The sequence below is a fragment of the Phoenix dactylifera genome, chromosome 10, assembly GCF_051530095.1.
Source record: "Phoenix dactylifera cultivar Ajwa chromosome 10, Ajwa_hap1_PhDact_Kaust_v1.1, whole genome shotgun sequence".
Classification (NCBI taxonomy): Eukaryota; Viridiplantae; Streptophyta; class Magnoliopsida; order Arecales; family Arecaceae; genus Phoenix; species Phoenix dactylifera.
Window position 1 is genome coordinate 30,579,907 of NC_143199.1, and position 24,882 is coordinate 30,604,788.

The following is a 24,882-nucleotide window of genomic DNA, read 5'->3' on the forward strand; positions in this document are numbered from 1 at the left end:
ATGTGTTATATGAGAACTTTTTATTCTTAAAATACCTTTCTGCTCTCAATGGATCATGTCTTTTCTATCTCTAGCCGGTTCCGAGTAACTCACTGGCGATGGAACTTTTCTCAAAGCTATACTCCTGACCTTGAAAACTTCTGGGGTCCTGCTCCCTCACAATTCACCAACTCTTTTGGACCGAAACTGACATTAAGAGTTGTGAACAAATACTCTTTTGTGTGTAAATGCACGTCTGAGAGAGGATGAAAATGATCAAAAAATTATGTTTTGAAGTTACGTTTCTGAATAAATACTTATGAGCCAAACTTAAGGGAACTATTTATATTGAATCTAAAAAGACAAAAATTATTGAGAAGTAGCAATACAGCTTGAAATTTTTACAATTATTAGTATATATCATCGTATTGATTATTCTACATAAATCAATCTGGTAACTGGCTTTCTATAAGAAACCTTGCATTTCCTAAATGCTATGTACTGCTCAAATTATCACCAATACCTCGAGTACTTCTTGCTTATTGATTGAATGAATGTAGCTGTGCTTTTTTTTTTTTGGCTTCATTAGTAATACAACATTTTAGACTTGATCTTGATAGCACCAAAAGAGAGTGAACCAATATTTGGCCTCAGCATGATATCAATATAAATCCTACTAGTAGGATTTAATATTGTTTATTTTTTTTGATTTTACTTGAAACAAAAAATGAAGTAACCTAATAATCAATTTTACTTTTCAACTTTTGATTTTACTTGAAACATAAATGAAGTAACCTAATAATCAATTTTACTTTTCAACTCATTTATATAGATTGTAGGAGTACCTTTTTCTCACAAAAAAAAGGGGTATGCTTTTGACTATGCTAACAAAATTTTCTAATAGATAAATCTAACCAAATACAGAGAACCAAAAAAACATCTTATATTACATAGAGCAGTCACATTGCACCCCCCAAATATCTTTTGTGATATTTCGAGGAAAAGAAAGAAAAATAACTTGAAGAAAATATAAACAATGCGGAAATTCTTGGACAGCAAAATAAAAAAATAGACATTATAAAAAATAGAAAATCTATAAAACTTTTAGATATATGAGAAAGAAATTGTTTGATGCAGAAATATCGGTTTCGCATTTTGAGAGAAATTAGTAATTTGTCTCGGAATATAGTAATGCTTGTTCTGTGAATGTTCATATAACTTAGGCCGCTAAAAGCAAATTTGTGGAAGGTGAATTTGGTCACTTTCATGGAGGCAACATCTCAAGAACCATTTTTCATTTGAATTTGATCATGTCCATAAGCTTCCAAGGATCAAGCAGATATGGATGGTAGGAACTTGATTTCCTCTGAGCAAGCCAAGATATAACCATAGATGAATCCCCTTCTAGCATTTATGCTCTCTCTTACAAAACTAGCAAAATTAGCTTTATATAGGCTTGAAAATTTGTGTTTGCTATTGAGACAAATAGCCATATATTCTTCACAAGGCATGGTTGCAATCCAAATGATCTTTGCAGGCTGTTGTCTAATGCCTGGAAAAGGTTCGGATTTCTGTCATTCCAGATCATCCATAGCAAGGAAACTAGATGACGCCTTCTTTGCTTGTCACTTTTTCAGCATTATAAGATGCAGGATAAGTAAGGTATCTGCAAATCTTTAGATCACTGCTGCCATATATTTTTAAAAGTCAGGCAACAGAAGAGAGTAGGAACGACAATTTCTTTATAAAAAAAAAGAGGTCTTTTTTTTTTTTCCTCATAGGACCAGGGTTGAGTGGAGTTTAGTTGATACAGGGTCATGCTTCAATATAGAAATAGCCAAACAAGCCTTAAGTATTTTGTTATATATTAATTCTAGATGCAGCAAATGCACTTACCAAAGACCCATAAACTATAGAGATTGGTCATGTTTGGGCCATCTAAGACTACAATGAACTGTCACCACAATGAACCATATCAAATCAACTGCGGTGGTAGCAACCCCTCGTCTAACCATTGGGTACACTGTGCAAGTTGGACCATACATAGATGTTAGGCGTATCAATTATTTGTCACAATTATTTTACATTTGTTTTCTCCTTGTTTGCAATTATTTTCTCTACATGTGATCAGCTAATTTTCAGAATAGGACACAGGGTGGTGCAGCCCTTGAAGCAAGGAGAAGGTTCGAGGAACCTTTTCCTTGCAAACGAGGAGGAGACATGTCTTGTATAGGCTCAAGCTGAACTGCTATATCCTGAGCTATTCTCAGATCAATTATCGGCTCTCTAGGCGCACTAGAAAACTTGCTTGATAGTAGAAAGGGTGACAAGTCTAATGACAGAGTAGATACATGCACGGTCAAGCCGGCATTAGATCAGCTTAAAAAAAGATGATGGAAGAGAAGATATAAGAGTAGTATGAGTCCAAGTATCTTCGTCTTTGAAGATTTTTGTCACTGTCACATCGGCGTTCGAAAGAAGATGGATTGGAATAGAATATAGCACGAGCTAGTATTTATTTTTTTTAAAAAATATTTATTTATTTTTGTCAAATGGTACGGGCAAGTAGCAGAGAATTAGAGATGCTAAATTACCAATTATTATCAAGTAAAGATACCATGCTATATGCATAAATACAATAACCTATTGCTCGAGACCCCTCAAACTAATGCTTTGTATAGGCACAACGATGAAATTATGCTAGCAGTTTCGACATAGTCCAAGAATAGTGCAAACTCAATCATAATTTCATCATAGCGATCTATCATGTTCAAAAATTATATGCATCCCTTTTCTTTTATTTTACAATTATTTCCTCTATTATGATAAATGATTTCTCCATTATGTCTCATTATTAACTTTCTTCCAACCCAACATAATGTCCAGGAACCAAACAGCCATAGCTTGGCCAACCACAGCTCAATTATAATGTTGTCATCCCAAAGTGATAGGATGCTGAGGGAATAGCAAGGTGGTAAACTTAGTTCCCTAAACGGGAACTGGCCGTAGCATTTATCAGTTTGTGTCCGGTGAGTGAGTATATACTCTCCCAGCCCGGTTCCTGGTACCACCCACTTGGCCCACACGTGTGAAGTCGCACTCCAACACGTGCTACATTTTCTTGCTATTTTTATTCTAATCGAGGAAAAGAAATTTCTATCATGAGAAAGGAAGAACGCCGGGACTTCTTTGACAGTGAAAGAGAAGATGATGGCCATTTCACCGAACTTTCTATCTTGGTTCATAAAAATACACCGAGCTTCCACTTTATATTACTACATGATGGTTATCTTAGCCCGACAACATAAACTCTCAAGTAAAGATCGGATTGTATCTTTGATGCGAAAAAAAGAATCATCGTTTCTTGCAACTGGCCTTGTGCAGAGATCCATACAGATAGATAGACGAGAGAGTTCGAAGTGTGTTGCGAAAAATGATCTATAGTTAGTATCGTAAAAAAAAAATAATAATTATTTTTTATATAAAAAGATACAACCCGAATCAGATATTGCGCTGCATTCGAGCTGTTTATTATGCTGCCATTGATTGCTTATAATTTAGCAACCAAACCTTTATGCAAAGTTTTGTTTTATTTTATGACACATTGATGCCTCCTTATATACAAAGCTGCAAATGGATTATAAATCAAAAATAAGTTGTCCTGGAAATCAAGGGATGGAATTAAAACTATTACTGTGCAAATCCTCATGTCAAACCAAGGGGTGGATCTCGATTTTTTTTATTTAAGCTCTGTTCTGTTATCTGGATCTCTCACCTCTGCGGGCCCACTGAAATAAAAGAAGCTTCGAACGCTGGACGCCGGTCGTCCGACCCAGTTCCGTCCTCTGTCTATAAATGAAGTACGCGGAGGGAACGGTGGCACGGCTTCAGCTGACATCCAATCTCCTAATCAATGGCTTTTGCTGCTCCCTTCTCCTTCCCTCAATGCTCTCCCTCCCCACCTCTTCTCTTCTGCTCTCCTCCTCTCCTCCCGCCTTCCCTCTCCAAACTCTCCCATTCCCTCCTCTCCCTTCGCCGAAGCCTTCCCACTCCCTCTGCCACCACACGAGACTCCAACTTCCACCCCGCTTCTCCCAAGAAACACACCAAGTTCCAGCCTCTCCGGCCCCACGGCCTCGCCCTGACCTCCGACGACCGGACCCATGAAGTGCCTCCAACCACATTGCCCCGTAAAAGAGCAGAAGCCGAGAATTCAAGCTCGGCCCCTTGCTCTGAGAGGTCCTCTGCTTATAAAACAGAACACAAGCACCGAATGACCCTCGCCGAACTCTTGGACAGGAGCGGAGTCCTGCCCGTGTCCTTTTACGGCAATTTGGATGTATCCGTCGCCGGAATTCAGCATGATTCGAGGGAGATCACTGTCGGAGACCTCTTTGTCTGCTGTGCCGGGTCGAAGACCGACGGCCACCTGTATCTTTCCGAGGCTTGCGACCGAGGAGCTGCGGCGGTGTTGGCGGACAAAGAAATCGGTAAAGACGAGATCTTGGGTTATTGCGAGGCTCTTGTCGTAGTGGAGGACACCAATTCGTTGCTTCCTGTTCTTGCTGCATCCTTCTTCGGGCATCCTTCGAGGAGCCTCTCTGTAGTTGGGATCACAGGAACGAATGGCAAGACGACGACGGCCAGTTTGGTCAAGTCCGTCCTCGAGGCAGCTGGGTCGAGGACTGGGATGCTCGGCACCCTGGGGTACTACATCCATGGCGACAACAAATTGGAAGCTCCCAACACAACCCCTGGTGCTGCAACAGTACAGAGACTGATGGCGGAGATGGTGGGCAATGGGACTGACGCGCTCGTTATGGAGGCTTCCTCTCATGGGCTGGAGATGGGAAGGTGTGATGAAATAGACTTCGACGTCGCAGTCTTTACGAACTTGACAAGAGACCACCTTGACTTCCATGGGACTGAGGAGGAGTACAGGAAGAGCAAGGGGAAGCTGTTTGCGAGGATGGTCGATCCCGGGAGGCATCGGAAAGTTGCGAACATCGATGATCCAAGTGCTTCTTACTTCATAGCGCAAGGGAATGCAGATGTCCCTGTTGTCACCTTTGCCATGGAGGACGAGAATGCCGATGTGAAGCCTTTGGAGTTGGAGCTTTCGCTGTTCGCGACACGGGCCATGATCGGCACGCCGCAGGGGATGCTGGAGATTGGTTCTGGGATGGTGGGGAGGTACAATGTCTACAACATTCTTGCAGCTGTTTCCGTCGGGATTGCGGTGGGAGCGCCATTGGAGGACATAGCGAAGGGCATTGAGGGGGTGAAGGGCGTTCCAGGGAGGTGCGAGCTAATTGACGAGGGGCAATCATTTGCGGTGGTAGTGGACTATGCTCACACCCCGGATGCTTTGTCCAGACTTCTGGATGCCATGAGAGAGCTTGGTCCACGGAGAATTATCACTGGTATGTGTGCTGCTTCTCAGCGTAGTTTTTACTCGGCTCTTTCAAATTTAGCTTCTATATTTCAGCTTTGGTAATGAATGGGAGTTTGCAGTAAGTCTGATTGAAGTCCTTGGTAGATTTGTTAAACCATCTTATTATCTTCAAACGACTGTCTTTTTGGTTAAGGGGGAGAGTTATGGGTACTGGGTAGACATAGAAAAAACTTTGACTTGGTTTATTTTATATATAATAATTCAGGATCTTACCCAAAATGGCTAGTCGGAAGATATTATTTAGGTTCCTTGATCATGTATAAGTACCGAATATCTACCCAGCAAATAACCTCGCAGGTCCTCACATTATATACCAAAGAAACACATAATAATTAGCGAAAATGTATCTTCTCTAGTTTTGCGGAGCTATAAGATGCATTCAATCTTCAAACTTCACTTTGAAACAGAAGATAAGAACCTTAAAGATTGGTGGTATACAGTTACTTAATGATGCCCGGACTAGGCGACTAGACCTTAAAATTTTGAACAAGAGAAGAAGACACAATGTTTGACTTTTGGAACTCCTAGTCCTTTAAAAGAGTGTGTTTGTGTGTGAGAGAGACTTTTAGAACTCCTAATCTAGCCGAACTATGATCTATTAGCATATTAATTTGAAATTATCTCATCTTTTTTATACCATTTTGATTATATCAGCTATTTCCATGCGTTTGAAGATTAGCCCTGCTCATTGCTACAGCTAGAAGTCTAAAGAGAAAAGTTTGAGATAATTTGACCTTACTTAACTGCATACAATTCCTCTTTGTTGGAATCCAGCTCTGCTTCTGGCTCCTCCATGCACCTTTTTGGCATATCTACTTTTGGTGTCTAAGTTACCCTCTGGGCCTGAAATTAATGGAACCTTTTGCACCTGCACATGTCCATGTGCTGTTGGAGACTAAGCCAAAAACAAAGACAAAGGCCAAGGAATAAAGGAATGTTGAAATAAATTTTGGTAGTGAAAGGACTGGAACCAATAACATTAATTTAGGTTAAACTTTCATGGCTAACTTTTTAATGAGACCAATAACACAAACTTGACAGAAACTTGTGTACTTGCTAATGTTTTGTATTCAGTCTTCGGATGCGGTGGAGAAAGAGATATGGGAAAGAGACCTTTGATGACAAAAATTGCATGCGACAAAAGCGATGTGGTTATCTTGACATCCGATAATCCAAGGAACGAAGATCCATGTATGTATCCTCGTCTTCAGTATGAATCCTCTTGAGCTTTCATACTATTTCTTACTTCTTTGAAATTGATGAATTATTTGAAACTTTTTTGAGTTGAATTTTGACTAGGCTACTGAGTAGAATGCAATTACTAACTTGGTAAAGGTCCTCCTCTCCTTGCATTTAATTAGTGGATATCTTGGATGACATGTTGATGGGAGTTGGATGGACCATGCAAGATTATTTACAACATGGTGGAAATAATGGCCACCCAATGCTTCCAAATGGTCACAAGCTTTTCGTTCATGACATCAGAAGAGTAGCTCTGCAAGCAGCAGCTGCCATGGGAGAGGAAGGAGATATCATTGTAACTTACTTATTCTGGCCATTTTTTACATAATTTTCTTCATATCTTTTACTCTAGCATACCTCATTCTGAAAGTTCCTATTTATGGCTAAGTTATGTTCAGCCACTTATTCACACTTAAGCTGTTAGTTATATTTAAGCTGGCCACATGCTTGTTTTAGTGATTGAGCATGACATGGAAACTGTTTCAGTTTTTCAACTTTGTGAAAGACATTTGAGAACTAGGATAGTTGAAGTGCTTTGCCATGCATTAAGTTCAAATATATTTGGCCTCTTAGATCGCCATTCCATTTACCATCTTGTAGTATGAGTTTTTACTTCATCATTATTTGTCACGCTTTTTTCGGGAACATATTATATGAAGTTAAGAGTGTCCATATTTTCCAAGGAGTATTGTTATATGACTATTGTTATGTGCACACAAACAATTCTTTTGCCATGTGTCGAGAGAGAATTGGTGCAAGTCGCAAGATTTGTTGCGAAATACTGAAGTTTGGTCGAATATGGAGTTTCCAAATTGATGAATTTTTATGTGCACAAGATGGGTGCCCAGAAGCATTTTCCTTTCCAAGCATCATAGGAAATCACTATACCTAACCTATGCCATTTCTTATAGTTGCTGCTGCTACTTGTTTGCTAACCTAAAAATCTTGTAATCTTGTTTGCTGTAGGTTGTTGCAGGTAAAGGCCATGAAACATATCAAATTGAAGGTGATAAGAAGAAATTTTTTGATGATAGGGAAGAGTGCAGAGAAGCATTGCATTATGTACATGAGCTGCATCAAGCAGGGATAGACATCAGCGAACTCCCATGGGTGTAAGGAGAAGATTATTTGGTCATGTTGGATATTTGTGCAATATCTCTTCAGTTCTGCCAACACTAGATTTATTTATAGATATCTTTGCAAACTCTACCAATGGGAGATGTTGTCCTTGCATTCTTTTTTAAAGATCCCAAGCCCAAACAACTTGAAGTCTTTAAATGTCCTCATGATAGTTTGTCGAAACAACCATGATACTAGAAGTTACAAATCTTCACAGGTTTAAATCAATTAAAATAAAGATAAAATTAGTTGCAAATGACTGTTGTGAGTTAGCTGTTTATAATTTTGGCTGATAATGTCAGGTCCTCCTCTCTTACATCTCATATCTGTAACAGGTTACTGAGACATGCAGCATTGATATTTTCTTCAAAAGAGATCGAAGCTCAGTATAAACTAACAGATCCAGAGTGACACTTGGAAGCCATGTATCTCACTGTTTGTGCTGCAATAAAGAACAAATACCACCATCCATCAAGATAGAAACAATAACAAAAAGTTATGTTAAGAAGCAACAAAAGAGTTGGTATTTTGTATAAAGTTCATACTGTGCTCCCATGCTGGAGTACTACCAGGTTTGCACTCACCTCGAATCCTAATTTTCTCAGCAAGTGATTTGAGGTTGGGATGGTTGGGTGGGGAGGGTGGGAGGAATCAAGTTATAGAGAAATTCATAATTTATAGATGACTACTAAATTTTTTTGGTCAAATGTTTAGACAAACATTAACCCAATTCTTAGATTGGGATCCATCAGTCATTTATTTTAAGGCTTGGTCTGCCACCATTCTAGCTCGGACCAAATTCATGACTGCGAATCATAGCAGTAACTTAATCCCCTACCCCTGACAATGATCAGGCTCAGTCTCATCCTGACTAGCCCCCGGCAAGGCTACCCGATTGCCTTCAAACAAGTCCCACACATTGTCCGGTTTCATTTGCATGCTTCAAATGAATTCCCAGGACCAACATTTTGGTTTTGTTGCCCTGGATGCCATCTCTGATCCATTAGCTCATCTGAAGTTATTGTAGATCATACTGTAAGGCTGATCTGCATCTGCTTCTTTCTCTGGTCTGGCATGAAAAAAAGGAGAGGTGACCAATGATTGGAGCTTTCAGGATTCCTTGCAATGGCTAAGATTATTGCCTATTTTCTCATTTGAACCTTGACAAAGACTTCATGTCAAGTTTACTGTGTATTCAAAATACTTATTGAGAACAACTTTAATCTTGATACCTTAGGCATTTCAGCTTCGAAGCTTATGTGAAATAAAAACAGGACATATTTTGCCAAACTTTAATTGTTTAATTGTAGTTTTAGACTTAAAACATTTAGCTTTTTTGGCATATTTTCATCTCTCTTTCTTCAATGCTTGTGAAGTAGTTTGGGCAAGCTATCTAAATGCATGAACTTTTAACCGAAAAGTACTCTCCTTGAGTCTTTTATCCCTTGCTGTTGGTTTGGCTCTAATTCTATGTTCAGTTATCTGATTTATCTCTTGCTGTTGGTTTGATTCTTTTTCTATATTTTCAGTTAGCTTATGCAGATTGAGCCTGATTAGATCGGCATGCTGCTCTTCTTGGTCCACTGTGAATGCCAATGCTTACTGTGAACAACTAGTCTTTGTTCTGTAAATGCTATATTTGTCTACATATCACAATGATGACAGAAGGTCGATTCTGTAACAATTTTTGCTTCATAACTAATCTGTCACTCTGAATCTTCATGAAGGATTTGGTCAGAAACTGTCGATAAAAGAGGATATGATCCATGAAAGTGAATTTAGTAGTCTTTATAATTTGTCTTTATTTTTCTCATGCTTCCTTCATTCACACAGAATCTATTCTTGGAAACAGGTTCGAGATAAGCTCATGAAGAAAGCCGGCACTCCAAGCTATACTAACACAATTGTAATCTTTGTCCCTTGGGATCAAATACCATTCAAACTCCTGCTGGTACATGATACAAGTATATTTGTTAACCTGTACAGCTCTTTCCATCTTCTATCTTAGGGCTATCCTTTTTAGAACGAACTTAATAAGATACCTGTCAACTGGAATGCTCCTTCCACATATAGAGACCATCCACAAGTCCATATGCTGTGATTTTCCTGGAACCATAGACTGGGAGGTTTCCTTGATAATCTTACAGCAGTGAAATTAAGTACTAGGAGTTTTCTCATGGATGGAAGTAGTGGAAATCCAGCCTTGAAGGCCAAGTATGGTTGGTCATGTTAGGTAAACTTGACAAGAGTCCCAGTTCTCACGTGTTATGGATATATATTCTTCTTAATTTCTACAAATTAGTGGCCCAGCTGTAGCAATTGATGCTGAAAGGAGTTGGTCCTCAGGCCTCAAAAGTCTCATGAAATGAGTTTAATAGAACTTGGAAGCCTAAACCATGCGAACTTGCTGGTGTACAATGCACCTTTATATTGGCATGACACCACAAAAAGCATACATGCGATGACCCATTACATACTATGAGGATCCGTGCGGGCGTCTGTTTAGTCCCACATTGGCTATGTATTACGTAGATCTTGAGTACTTATACAGAACTTAAAAAATTAAATAACATCTTATGATTATCTTTTTTGAGCAAGATCCTGAATTGTTATAAATGGTATCAGAATGAATCTGGCTCATAGCCTACACAGACTAGGACACTACAGCATGAGTCTAGATGTGATTCATGATCACGAGGAATTGTGTTATGCATTAGTAATGAGAAAGCAAATGGTGTACGCCAGTAACTTTGGTTTGAGCAAGACTAAAAAAATTGCGTTGAAGACCAAGAGTCATCTGCACGCACATTAAAAAAAGAACAAAGGGAAAAAAAAATAGAATTAGGAAAAAAAATAGTCAACGGACGACTAAAAAATTGTATAGAAGAGCAAGACTGATCCCCACACACAAAAAACAAAACAAGAAAAGAAAGAAAGAAAGAAAATTAGATGATAGTTTCACAAGCTTCGTTGGTTTTGATTACCAGTCTCGGCCGACATAAACGAATGTCTTATATGCTTCTCTAGATGAAACCGACCAACCTTTTGGCTTTTTCCTAAAGTTTTCAACTAGCATTGTAAGATGTTCGCCGGGTCTAAAAAGGATTCATACTTACGGAGAGATGGGCCATTTGATTGGATCCGTCAAAGAATTTCCTGGTCTTTTCTTTTTCTTTTATTCTTTTTCAATGCTACGAGACACAAATAAATTGAAAAAAAAAAGAGAACAAGATGTCACGACTCAAGACCTCATTCAAAATGGCTAGTTGGAAGGTATTATTTGAGTTTCTTAATCCTGTGTAATTACCCAAGATTTCTTCGGCGAATAACCAATGTGAGACTCAACACACGCACCCGCACAGGTCTTCACATACTCTCCCCGTTCAAGCCCTGATGTTCTCGTCAGGCTAAGAGTTTAAATTTATTCAAATTTAATCACAAATATCACGATAGGCCCGTGGTCAGCCTTCCGGTTGCAGTGTTCCCTAGTCCATATAGGCTATGGACCGAATTCACTCTGATACCATTTCTCACAACCCAAAATTTCATCCGGAATGGCTAGCCAGAAGGTATTATTTGAGTTCCGTAATCCTGTATAAATATCCAAAATCTCTTTGGCGAACAACCAATGTGAGGCTAAACATATGCTCATAGGGTTCTCACACAAGTCACAAGGTGCTGTGCCATGGTTTGTCATTAACAACCGTGAAAGAGACTGCACTTGCCATAACGAAAGCTGTAACGTCAGTGAACCACCTCATGCATTTCACGATGATCTAAAGACATTTGGAACAAGCACACCAAGGTCTTGAGAATGTCATTGTTTTGATCCTTTCTGATGTTCCTTTTGATGGTAACTCGAATTAAAATGACTGCAAATCGATGACAGCAATTGCACATACGAAAAGGTGAAAAGGAAGCCTTTTGCTCTGAATGCCTCTGAATCATCAAGTTTACTGAGCCCTATGGAAAAGCTTCTAATATGATCATTAGAGGAATCTTCTCCTGTTTTCAAGAACGGATGTTCTGCTGATAAATGGAAAAAAAGCACAGAGCAGCATCAAGTATAAAAAAAAATACTAAAGAAATGTGATAGATACTATGAAGAATCTATTTTTTTTTTTCTTGTTCTTCTGATGGCAAATGGGCAATGGTGACAGTCCAGAGTTATGCAAGAAATTTTCCACTGCGCATTTGCAGAGTCTTACGTTATGGCGACAGCACCGTCCTTGAGATGCCTCGGTGGGCCCTGCAAAGCTGTGATGATGCTTACAGGGCATAAAGAAATATATATACAATCAAATTTTTATATCTGAATCAATAACCTTGCCATGGATCGATGCATGAAAAGTCATGACATGCAAATGGCACTAGCAGTTGGCATTGCTTGATGGCTGATATATTATCATCCAATATACCAAAGTTCAAAGATCAAGATTGTTTTAATATTATTTGCTCTCTATCACTTACTTTAACTAATATTATTCCCACATATTATTTGCCTCTTTTTTGAGAATGCAGAATAAGATTGTTTTAGAGATTATCGGTATACAAGGCCTTTTTTTTTTCTTTTCTTGCTCTTTCTCTCTCAAGTAATTCTGCATTTTTTTTTTTGATGCAACGACGGCTCACATATAACGGATGTGGATGCGGCCAATAAAGTCAGAAAATAAAAGGCTACATAAAGGTCCTGACGCGGATTTACTGTCCAACCAGACAAACCCACTAGAGTGACGAGATGCAAAGAATGCAATCCAATCAGTAGCCCCGTTTGTCTCCCTGTAGACGTGTGAAGCCTAATAAAAGTGGCACTCCTTCAGCAATCGGTGAATCTCATGGATCAACAGCCGGTTCTCAGCTATGCATCTTTGACCCTGGATCCATTCATACACCGTGACCGAATCTCTATCAAGAATGATATAGTCCGCATCCAGTACCTGCCTCGCATAGCAGATATTCTCTCAGACTGCTCCAAGCTCGGCAAAAGAAGTAATATTGCTTTTGCATGTAGCAAATTTCACAGCAACCAATTTGTATATGAAAATGCTGTCATTGTATGGTGCAAGGGACCCAAAGGCTCTTACAATGCCTTTGATCATCTGGCAAACCATTCTTCTGGTTCTAATTTGTCAAGATCTTCTCAAGTATGGCTCTCACAAGTAATGTTTAGGATGTGTGCCAGCCTGCCAGGGATAGCTTCCGTGTAGAACTAGAATTCATCTAATGGAGACGTACGACAACAGCTGTTAAAAATGGTGAATCCGACCCCTCGTCCTCTGGAGCCATTGCATGGGGCCATGGCGAGAAAGGAGCATGGGGCTATTAAAGGTCCGGCATGGTGGTTTAGTTTGCAAGGTCCTTGCGGTGATTGGCGGGCAGAAGGTTAGCAATTAAGAGTCGCAGTTCAGGATCTGTTTTAACTAGATTTTAATTTGACATAAACAAATTTTGATTATAAATAATTAGCTCATTCAAATCTATTCATTAAATCTTTGATTCATTTAATTTTTTTAACACATTTAATAATTAAATTGTATTATAACTGACCCATTTAATCTATTTAAAATTTTTTTCTGACCTATTTAATCCAATCCACTTAACATATTTAACCTGTTTAAATTTATTTAAATTCATTAAAAATCTATGCAATCCATTTAGTCTGATTTAGCCTGTTTAATAAATGAGTTAGTACATTGGATCAGTTTATCTGTTTAATAAATAGTTGAGATTCTAATCTAAAATTTTGATCTATTTAGTAGATAGATTGGATTTAAATTAATAAATTTTTGATCCAATCTGTATTCAATTCGGTTTAATTGTCATCTACAGGAGTAATTGTAAAAAGAAAAAGGAGGAAGGTTGATTGGTCAAACAGAAAAGAAATTACTAACTTCATTTATTTACCATCAGCATATAACACGTGGAATGCATGTGAATGTGCTGGTCAGCTAGGCCAGGGTCTATTTATATGGTGAAGATAGTGATATGGTTGAACCCTATGTCGCGCCTTTCTAAATTCTAATGCTATAAGTTTTTCTTCCAAAAAGCGAGATCCAAATTCAAAACCAAATACAAATTAAAAATTTATACCCAAAAAGATTAGTAGCTGGATTCTGTTTCAGCTGAGAATCGGAGAGTCATCAAATTAGACCTTGTTTTAAAAGCTATTTAATGTATTTAAATACTACATCATAAATTGAGAAATGCTAAAACTGTAAAAAATAAAATGGTAGTCTTAAAAAAAAGCAACAGGGTTCATCCGACTCAGTAAACCTCTACCTTGGTTGAAACTTACTTCCTACCAGCACCCTATTAAATGTCCATCATTAATGAGTGTTGTATGATAGAATAAGGAAGGGACAGTGGAGCTGACGATAGATGATAGATTAAGATGACGTTTGGTGATATAAATGAAATCATAAAGATGGTCTTAAACCACCAATAATCTGATTCTGATGAACTAAAATTACTATGATATACTATATTTTAATAATTAAATAATTTTAAATATTTATGAATAATTTGTTTGGTATGTTATAAAAATTCAAAGTGGTCGGACATATCATATCATAATATATTGCATAAAATATAATTATTAATTATATAAACTATTATAATAAGTTATCAATATATTGACTATTAGTTTATTCTATAAAAATATGTTTATTTATGCTTATAATATATTATTATTTTATTCTGATTAGAAAAATAAGTTAGATAGAAATAATATATTAAATAATTTTATAATATAAATATAAAGCATAACAATATATGTCTATTATACTTTAAAGTTATAATTAAATAATAATATGATTATAATAATATAATTTGACTCTAGGTGTACCCCGAAATTTCTCGCAACGATCCCCAGAGTAGTAAAGGTGAAGAGAGACAAGATTCCCCTTTCAGACACTCCAAAAGCGGGGAAAGAGAGATTATAAAAGGAAGAACGTGGGAGAGTTAGGGAAGGTAAGCTCGGTTTTTGAGAAGGGAGTAGCAGTGGAACGGAAGAGCTCTTCATTCTTCTTGGTCCTTCTGCTTCTCCTTGGACTGGATTACTCGAAGGAAGCGAAGGAGTTGGTGAGCTCGTGGGTGTCGGGATTTCTCCGGCAGCAGGAGCCGCAGATGGAGAGGCGGGGCTATGGGAGCCCCGCGAGCGTGCGGTCCTCGGGGAGCGCGAGGAGTGGGCTGACGGAGATCGAGGAGGAGCCGGCGGTGGCAGAGGAGGCGGCGGAAGATGTGAAGGTGTACGTAGCACTGGGGAAGGAGGTGAAGGAAGGGAAGGCGAATCTTCTTTGGGTTCTTGAGAAGACCTCCAGGGAGAAGAAGATCGTTATTCTCCATGTCCATCGACCAGCGCAAAAGATTCCAATGAGTAAGTTTCTCATTTGTCTTCTAACAACTCCAGAGATTAGGAAAGAAGGGAAAAATTCGTTTTTTCTTTTTTGTTCTTTTCTTCGTTCTCTTAGATTTCGTTTTCATTTTCCATTTGATTTGGTGGGAACTGAGAACCGTCACTTGTCACTCGATTCAGTTGAACTTAATTATTGATTGCTGATACAAAAAAGGAAACCTTTTCTTAGGGTTTTTCCCTTCTTTTTTCCAAAATTGGTTTAAGTTTGTGGTTCTGTAATGATTCGGAGTTGAGCTAGGCAGGGAAGGGAGAAAAAAAAAACTTTTTTTTTCGTTAATTTTCTTGAAAAGTTATGGTGCTGATTAATGGAGGCCTGGACTTTTTAATGAAGGTGGAGGAATTAAGATTCTGAAAAAATGAAGGTAAAAGTCACCGTCCAGGATAATTCTGGAAGATAAGTTAGAAATTTGTTACTGGGCCTACCCAAAACATATTAAAATAAACAATAATTTTCCTTGTTGTTGTCAAAGATGTTTGTTTCCTTGTGTCACAGTGGGGTTTTAAAAATCTACAAAGAACTAACTTGTGAACTTGAGAGTTGAGAGAGTTGAGAAAGAAATTATTTCATATGAAACACGCGTGCATCTTTTTGCATTTATTTTTCCATTTTTCACGAACTTGACTTCCATATGTTTCTCTGTATTTTATTTTGTCGTTACGTTTTTTTGCTACAATTTTGATTCCAGTGGGAGCCTGGTTCCCTGTTAACCAGCTAAAAGAACGTGAGGTCGAAGCATATTGGCAGCTTGAGAGGGAGAAAATGAACAAAAGTTTAGATGAATACCTGGACATATGTGCATGTTTCAAGGTGAATTTGCCACTTCCCAGAATTCCCTTTCCCTCAGTTTTCCTTCTCACTGTAGAATGTTGCTGCCATCAGGGTTTGCTAGCTTCTGAACAACTTAATGCAAGAGCAACAAATGATATATTCTTTTTATCAAGGCTTCTGTTCTTAACAAATAAAAGGCAAAATCACTCTTAAGCCAAAAGTTTGAGGATTGAAAATAATAATGAGAGAATTTCATTAAAAAAAGAAAATAATAATGAGAGAGGAGAAAAAGTAGTGATGTTTTAAGTCATGCCTTAAACAAAATTTTTGTCCTACAGGTACAAGCTGAGAAACTGGTGTTTGAGACAGATGATGTTAGCAAAGGGCTGGTGGAGCTCATAGCGCAGCATGGGATCACCAAACTGGTCATGGGAGCAGCAGCAGACAAACATTATTCAAGGTATGCATTGCATGCTCTCATTTGTTATTTCATTGTGAACATAAATATCAGATTCTTCAGTACTTACAAAGATCTAATTGTCTTATCTACCATGTTAATTTAGTGCATAATAGTATGTGTTACATTTTCAGGTAAAAATTTGGGGAAGAGAAGAGTCATAAAATATCTGTACTCTTCATAAATTTGTAGCCCAGCTACATCTCTTATTTGCTGAATTTCATAAATTCAGTTGTTTATTTTATAATTTTTGAGGAAACTAAATATTGAAATTTTTTGCATGTCTTGTACTACGTAATTTGTTCAAACTGATTTTTTTCTTTTTTCCATGCATGAATCTAATTTTCATGTCAGTTCATATAAGATATTTTATGACTTTGATAGGCTGTCCATGAACACCCAGCTGACCACCAGAGGATAAATAAACATAAAAAAAATGCCTTTCTTTTTTCTTAATGTTAGGTGACTATTATTGTTGGCTTCCAAAATTAATTCGAGGCCTTGTGAACACAGGAAGATGAAGGAGCTGAGGTCCAAGACAGCGCTCAGTGTGCAGCAGCAGGCTGATCCATCATGCAAGATTTGGTTTGTTTGCAGAGGGAACCTGATCTACATGAGGTATGCTTTTATTTTACGTATCCAACCTAGATACATAAAATAAATTGTTATGCATTGCGTTTGAAGTCATTATTTGTTCATTGATTTTGTTTATTCTCCATGAGACATTTGTAGGTTGAATTTGTGAATAAGACCCAAAATTACTGTTTTACCTGCATTACTGTAATCCTACTTCCCATTGAATGGACATATCACTTAAATGTATATCCTTATTTTGAGTATTTGCTCTATATCTTTTAATGATATTCATAAATTTACCCCTGAAGTTAGATGCTGATTGATTCTTTTCTGAGAATTAGAGACACCCTAGAATTCCATAACTAATTTTTTTTTGGTATTTCAGATTTATTCTGATGAAATTAGTCCATTCAGGGGTAAATTCTTTTGTATACTTTGCAATATTCTTTCTTCCAGCACAGATACCTCTGCGAGGCTCTCAAAGGAAATTTTTTGTCATTGAGACATCAAACTTAATTGCCAATTATAAACCTCATCATGTGCATTATTTTGTGGAAATATCATGTGCATTATTTTGTGGAAATCCATATTTTGCCAGGAGTTTAACAGTCTTTAAGTATAAAATATAGCAAGTCAGTGATGAGTTATTTAGTGCACTGACTTCAAAAGTAGGTACTTCTGCTGTGGAATTGTTGTCGTATGTCCACTGCCTACCTTATTATATGATGCAAACTTGTTATTTATATTCCAAGCCTATTTTGCTTATTCTGCAACATTCAGTTATGTCTCTTCAAAACGTAGGATATTTACCTACTCATTTATTTTCAGCTAGAAATCCTACTGTATTCAGAAGTTTGTAGTGATGACCTGAGTGTTACCTCAGCGGTCATACCCTTCCATTTAAAAATGGGAGGTCCTGGGTTCAAATCTTGGGTGGTATCTCTTCAAGATCTCGACTTAAGTAAGACACCCCGGGCATTTGTAATAACAGTTGGGACTGGTTCCTATTCTTAGAAGAAAAAAAAGTGAAGCTTCTAGTGCTTCAGTCATCCCGATAGGCCAAAACCACCATAACCATCTAGGAGGATTTTTATAAATAGATTATTATTTATTTATTGTTTGAGTTCTAGTTTGTATTAGATGAGTCCTATTAATATTAGGAGCTGTTCGGGATTGCTCTTGCTAGAGCAATGGGTGCTGGTCTTTAGTATAGGAATTCCACTTTGGTCCACGAGTGAGGGCGTGGCATTATTGGTGCTTTACTTGATTGTTCCTAAGTCAATGGTTAGGAAGTTAAAATTTCATTAAATTAGAACACCTCATACCAAGAGTTCTTTTTTGAGTTTGAGGAGTATAGCTCTTGTACGGGAAGGACTTGCCAAAGGACCATATCTAGTGCCTCATCCCTCGTATCTTGGGAAGAGACAGTTGTGGCGAGCACCAAGTATCATAGCATTCTTGTGAAGTCTCATCAAGATAGAATAATATGGTTGTGCTCTGCTATTGGAGCGTCGCATCATGGAGAGAGGTTGGGCATCCTCTTATGGGACAGAATTGACTCGGCTTCTAGCTGTGAGTTTTGTTATTATTAATAAAATTTTTAGTTCTCTCTTGAAATTTATTTCTCTCTGCATATAATATCTTCTTGCAAGTTTGCTTCTGTGTTTGGTGCTTGTTCTTTTGGATCCTAGGCATCGGATGGTCCTCCTACATAATATTGTGCTATTCTGCATCTGGTGTCTTTTGTACAGTGAGCCAGCATGGATAGTACTAGATTTGGTCGTACTTTACTCATGTAACTGTGATCTTTGATAAGCTTTTAGATGCTTGCTTATCTCTCATTTCTGTATGCTTTGGGTTCTTATTTTCAACAGGGATGCTGATCAAGATGGATCTGGAATGGTGCAGTCACCAACAGCCAGCTCAAGTTCCATGTCCAGCCAATCTGAACAACTGAGATCGGAATCCTTACCTCAAGGGCAGTCCGAGTTATGGAACTTGCTTGCCAACCCTAGGCACGAAGATTTCAGGCATAGATCAAGATCTGTCGATTTCAATTCACATGGAGGGGCAATGTCCACAGCTTTACCTCATGAGGGCCTCACTAGTCCAGGTAGCAGTAAGCCGAGTGTTACTGATCCCTGGGAGGGGATCACAAGGAGCTTACAGTGTTCAGACCGTTCATTGTGTTCTGTGAGTGAAGAAGGGCTCAGCAGTGTGGGATTGACACCAGCTCTTAAGGACGAGGGGAGAGAAGAGGGATCTTTGAGTTTACCATCAGTTTATGAGTCTGAGGATCTTCAGTTTTCATCTTTACATCATGGTTTGGTGGGTACATTTTATCAGTTAAAAAAATGCTCTGGTATTCAATGATGAGGAAGACAACATTGTTATTAATTTTAGAATTGTTAGTCAAAGTTCTTTATAGTCTTCAGTATGCAGGATCACAGTTACCCTAACAGTCCAATATTTTGAGAGAAAGAAAAAAAAGTCCACCAAAATTCAAACGATCAAATCTGTGTCAGGATCGCATTGTTAAATGAGTCACATATAGCTGTTAGGGATTAATTACAATCATGATGAAAATGTAATTTCTCACTAGTGCCCTAGTAAGCTATGAATCAAGATGACATTCCTATCTTGTTTTCATGTTTAAGGGATAAAAGAAAACTTAGATACAATGAACTTCATGGTCATCTGCAGGATGATGTTGGGACACATGACGAAGCATATGAAAAACTGCAGCTTGCCCTCATGGAAGCAGAGAATTTGAAATGTGAAGCTTATGAAGAGTATTGGAAGCGTCAGAAAGCTGAAAGAGATTTATTTGAGGCTACCCGAAGAGTAAGATCCTATTGTAAATTTTTGTAGTTTTGACTTTATGATTTCGTTACTTGTCTTCCTTATTCAATCATGCCTACCCTGATCATTAGATAAATGTGGAGTTCCGATTTCCCGGAAAAATGACAACCATGCATTAGAATTGGACTACAATGTCATTGGCCAAATTTTCATCTAATTAAATATTGCAGTCATCTAAGTTGAGATTAAGGAGAAAAATATCAGGAAAACAATCTTTTCACTTCATTCCTGCATCTTATCATTACCAGCTCGCTTCTTCAGGTCAAAGCAGCAGAGAATTTATACACCAAAGAGATGAAAGAGAGGAAAAAAATTGAGGAAACATTGGCCAGAGAAAGGATGGAATTGGAGAAGCTCAAAAAACAACGAGATGATATTTTTGAAGAACTCAAAAAGGCTTGTGAGAAGAGAGTGGCATTGGAAATCCAAATTACTGATTCTGATTGCACTGTCAAGAATTTTGAAGAAAAACTATCAGAAACCCATGATCTCCTCAATTTACTCCGACTAGAACATGAAAAGTTGCGGAGTGAGCGAGATAATACAGTTAGAGAAGTTGAAACGCAGCATCAAACGAAAGCAGAGATGACTAGTAGCACTCATGGAACAACAAACTTCTCAGAGTTCTCTTACGCGGAATTGAAACAAGCAACTCTTGACTTTGATGATTCGTTAAAGATTGGAGAAGGCGGATATGGAAGTGTATATAAGGGTTTCCTTCGCCACACAACAGTGGCTATAAAGATGTTGAATCCTCAAAGCATGCAAGGACAGTCAGAATTTCATCAAGAGGTAAAATCTATAACAGATCAAATCTCAGAAGGTTATTTTATTTACCTTTCATTTGACATTATCTTGATGTGAATTTGGCTATTAACACGATGGTGACGGATTATAGATATTTTTGATTCTAAAAACCATGTGCTTTGACATTGATCTGAAATTTTTCTTCTTTGGATACCATTGCAGGTGGCTGTTCTGGGTAGAGTGAGGCATCCAAATCTTGTCACCCTCATAGGAGCATGCCCAGAAGCCGGGGCTCTCATTTATGAGTTTCTTCCAAATGGAAGCTTGGAAGACCGCCTGATTTGCAGAGACAACACCCCGGCTCTCTCTTGGCAGATTCGTACCCGCATTACTGCAGAGATCTGCTCTGCGCTGATCTTCCTCCACTCCAACAAACCCCGCGGTGTGGTCCATGGTGATCTCAAGCCAGCCAACATTCTCCTTGATGCAAACTTCACTAGCAAGCTTGGTGATTTTGGCATCTGCCGCTTCCTTGTCCAGTCCAACACCAGCACCACCCTCTACTGCCACACCCATCCTAAGGGCACCTTTGCCTACATGGACCCCGAATTTCTTACCTCTGGCGAGCTCACACCACACTCTGATGTGTATTCCTTTGGCGTCATAATCCTACGCCTTTTGACAGGAAGACCAGCATTGGGTGTTATCAATAAGGTGCGGGAGGCATTGGGAAAAGGATGCTTGGATGAGATACTCGATGCTTCTGCAGGGGGCTGGCCTTATGTGCAGGCCAAGCAGTTGGCTCATCTAGGTTTGAAATGCTGTGAGGCTAAAAGAAAGAGACGTCCGGATCTCACAGGGGAGGCTTGGAAGGTGCTTGAGCCCATGATGAAGGCTGTCTCTTCCAAGGGGCTGTCTTGTTTATCGCTGAGGTCAGCTTTAGAGGACAATAACTGCATCCCATCCTTCTTTATCTGCCCAATATCTCAGGTTAGAATTATTTGGTATTTACTGTGCATGATTTTAGTTCTTCACAATCCAGTCTTTCAGTTTTGAACTACTTGATTTCTTATGCATATTAACCCACAAGAATAGTCCAAATAGATGGTGTTGGCTTTCTATATCCTCCTTTTCTCTAATTGTTGGAAGGGCTCCAGCTATTCTTATTGCAAGTTCTTTGAAATCCTTCTAATGGCCTCCGAATATATTACGTTAGGTCCTTGTTGTCCCAACAATTAACAATAATCTGGAGCCCCTTTACTTGCCTGGACTTGTTTCAATCATCTTTCGGAGGAAACGGTGGGGAAAGTCACCTCAGATTTCATGAAGGTTATGAACTGAGTATAAGAACGAGGACTTGTTCCAACTTCATGGTACAGGCCAATACCATATCAAGTGATTCTCTGCCACTTCATTCTCAGCCCTCCAACACTCTGTTATATTCATTCTTAGCTCCATCTTTCATGTTTTAACATACGTCCACCTTATTGTTTGTGTATTGTCATGTCCATCATTTGTTTATATTGCTAGCCATATAAAAATCATAGGCCTTATGCTTTTTTTATAAAATTTTCCATTGAGACTCAATGGCATGTATCAATTATGCAACTTCCCAAAGGTCCCAGTTCATCTACCCTATTCTTATTTACTCACAGTCGTGGGCATCCGATACTTTTGTGTATAACTTATTTTCTCCTTACTGGCTTTCTCTTTAGCAAAACTCCCTGTTCATATTCTTGAATGATGTTGCAGGAGATCTTGAAGGATCCACTCGTTGCGGCAGATGGCTTCTCATATGAGGCTGAGGCAATAAAAGGTTGGCTTGACAGCGGTCATGAGACATCACCCATGACCAACCTCAAGCTTCCTCACCGCGGACTTGTTCCCAATCGTGCCCTTCGTTCTGTGATTCAACAATGGTTGCAGCAGTGAAATGATTTCCATTTTACTTACTTTGGTTGCATAACCAACCATACTTGTTCGCACCCCACTCCACATCAGAGAGGTCCTAAGCTCTTCGGTCATGTTTTTTGGTGATATAATTGGTGCTCACAAGCATCTTTTTTTTCCCCATCTGTTTGTCGAAAACATTTTTTAGTGAAAGTAGAGAGGGTTGCATGTTGTTGTCTATATATTGAAAAGATATGGGATGAGTTTATTTCGCGTTTCAGGTTCATAAAATAGTTCTTTCTTTTTTGTGAGAAAAAATAGTTCTTTTTTTTTCCTTGTACGCTTCCATATAAACTGCAATAGATTCTCTTCTCTGAAAATATGTCTATTATTTGTGATATTTTGCATTCCTTCAACACAATGACGTTTGCTTCCAAATTGGCAGGTATTTCTCCATGGCCTGTGGAGAATTCATAGCAAGAGGTATGGGTTATATGAGGACCGTGAGAAATTCTAACAGAGAATTCTTTGATGCAATTCTTCCTGGTCATCATTGCTCCTCGATGAAGCATTAGAGGTGTTTACGAATATTTAGGGTTTGTTTGGATGTTGGAAGATCTTGTCTGTTTGATATGATCTTCTAACGAAGCATACTTATCTGAAAACACACCACTGAAACTGTAGCAAAAAGTGATTGGATTGCCGAAGTTAGTAACGTATCCATGTCCTTCAAGCATTTGATACTCCTCCAACTGCCCCAATCACCTTCTAACACCCTTTTTCTTTTGCAAATTCAATAGTCATGTCCCGCTGGAAGCTAGAAGATCTAATCAGATCAATAAAACCTTCTGGCATCCGATCAAGGTCTTAATTGTAAAGAATAGTTTTTGGGAGCTACGGAGGAAGTTTCGGACTCATATTGCTCCTAGGTTGAGAACGAGAGTTAAACTTTATGAGGTTGAATCTTCGGTTGTTTCTCAGTAGCTCAAAGTTAGTTGATTGTTGGTTGACAAGTCATAGGTTTGAATCCTATTTGGAGAGATTTAATTAATGCTTAATTAAAGAATGACAAATTGAATTAAAGGGCTCATATAAACCATTAGGAGTAGGCAACCTATTCTCTATCTTTGTTTCTATTGCATTCTATCTCATCATATCACATTTTGTCCTACGATATTTGAGAATCACTATCAATACCTCGACGTAGATTCAGATCTAAATGTGGTTTTCAAGTTAAGTTCTAAATTAGTAGATACTGTCAAAAAAAGAGGTGGTACTATATGCAAAAATGAAGTAGAATGAAAGAGGTAAATAAAGCTTTTGCACATTTTCGTATTATTGAGCCAATTAATTTTACTTCAGCTAGTTGGTAATTATAAGTTTATAACAGTTATAGCCTTCATTATTTACCTTAGAAAATAATAATTTAAGTTTTTATATAAAAATATCACCTATCATCTTTGCTATCATGATATTATAATGGAGAATAATGGACAGTGGACAAGAAAAAAACATCATTATTTTTTTCGTTTATTTTTCATTGAATAGAAATATTACTTTTAGGATGGTACACTCCTTTTTGGAAGAAAATTTGATGAAAACATTTAAAATATGAAAATATGATTTTATTTAATGCAAGGTACAACTGAAACGGCAGCTGTAATTTACATTGTAACAAACCTTTATAATTCTAAAAAATAATCGATCGCTATTTTTTCCTTGGTTATTATATATACATGGTGTTACTATTATGGTTTTAACACTATTAATTAAAACCTTGTTATGATGTTAAACTTCAAATTTTGATACCCTCTCATTCATACGGTAAACCAACACCAAAGCATGCATGCTGCAGCGAAACTCCTACCCAGCATAGTGAGATGAATGCAGAGCTCAAAGCAAGCCAAGAATCAATTGAATCTCAGGGATACACAGCATCATTTGAGTGACCAAGTTTGGATCTTTCACTCGAAATCTTAGATTTCAGGTTGGTGTAGAAACAAACATCACTATTTCTTGTATACTGTCGGATCTTTGAATATGCAAACCGTCAGAACTCAAAATTATCCTGAAGACAAGATGGCTAGATTGCATTCATCTGATCAAGATGAAGAATAAATACATAGGAGAAATGGAAATGCTATCCTTGGGAATGTATATCAACAATTTATCGAACACTGTTAGTCCCTTGTGAGTGAGTGCTTTCATGGTAAAAACTTTCATCCTAGGCATAAAACATGAACAGGAGGACAGCTATTGAATATAGATGAGAAATTAGACGAGTAGGTAGTGGAAATTCACCAGGGCAAACATGGTATCTCTAGCTCAGCATGATGGCAAGTCTGGACTTTGGATATCCCCAAAGTTGTAGA

The 24,882-nt window shown here is 38.1% G+C and overlaps 2 protein-coding genes across 5 annotated transcripts; both read left to right on the forward strand.

Moving 5' to 3' along the window:
* The first annotated feature begins 3,788 nt into the window (after nt 1-3,788).
* LOC120104388 (UDP-N-acetylmuramoyl-L-alanyl-D-glutamate--2,6-diaminopimelate ligase MurE homolog, chloroplastic-like) lies at nt 3,789-9,536 on the forward strand. The gene is made up of 6 exons (XM_088705954.2): nt 3,789-5,402; nt 6,509-6,625; nt 6,796-6,971; nt 7,643-7,788; nt 8,131-8,367; nt 9,325-9,536. The coding sequence occupies exons 1-5, from the start codon at nt 3,893-3,895 to the stop codon at nt 8,204-8,206; spliced, it is 2,025 nt and encodes a 674-aa protein (XP_088562080.2). The 5' UTR covers nt 3,789-3,892; the 3' UTR covers nt 8,207-8,367; nt 9,325-9,536.
* A 5,116-nt stretch (nt 9,537-14,652) lies between these two features.
* LOC103698606 (U-box domain-containing protein 33-like) lies at nt 14,653-22,890 on the forward strand. 4 transcript variants are annotated; one of them, XM_008780636.5, is made up of 9 exons: nt 14,653-15,170; nt 15,896-16,017; nt 16,317-16,438; nt 16,949-17,053; nt 18,886-19,339; nt 19,715-19,855; nt 20,135-20,665; nt 20,843-21,610; nt 22,373-22,890. In XM_008780636.5, exons 1-9 carry the CDS (start codon nt 14,921-14,923, stop codon nt 22,550-22,552), a joined length of 2,673 nt encoding a protein of 890 aa, XP_008778858.3. In that variant the 5' UTR covers nt 14,653-14,920; the 3' UTR covers nt 22,553-22,890. The 4 variants fall into 4 exon arrangements, with proteins under 4 accessions (XP_008778858.3, XP_088562082.1, XP_088562081.1 ...); XM_088705955.2 differs by lacking the exon at nt 22,373-22,890 and adding an exon at nt 21,837-22,058 and having other exon boundaries at nt 14,761-15,170; XM_039115369.2 differs by having other exon boundaries at nt 15,030-15,170; nt 15,922-16,017.
* Nucleotides 22,891-24,882: the final 1,992 nt, after the last annotated feature.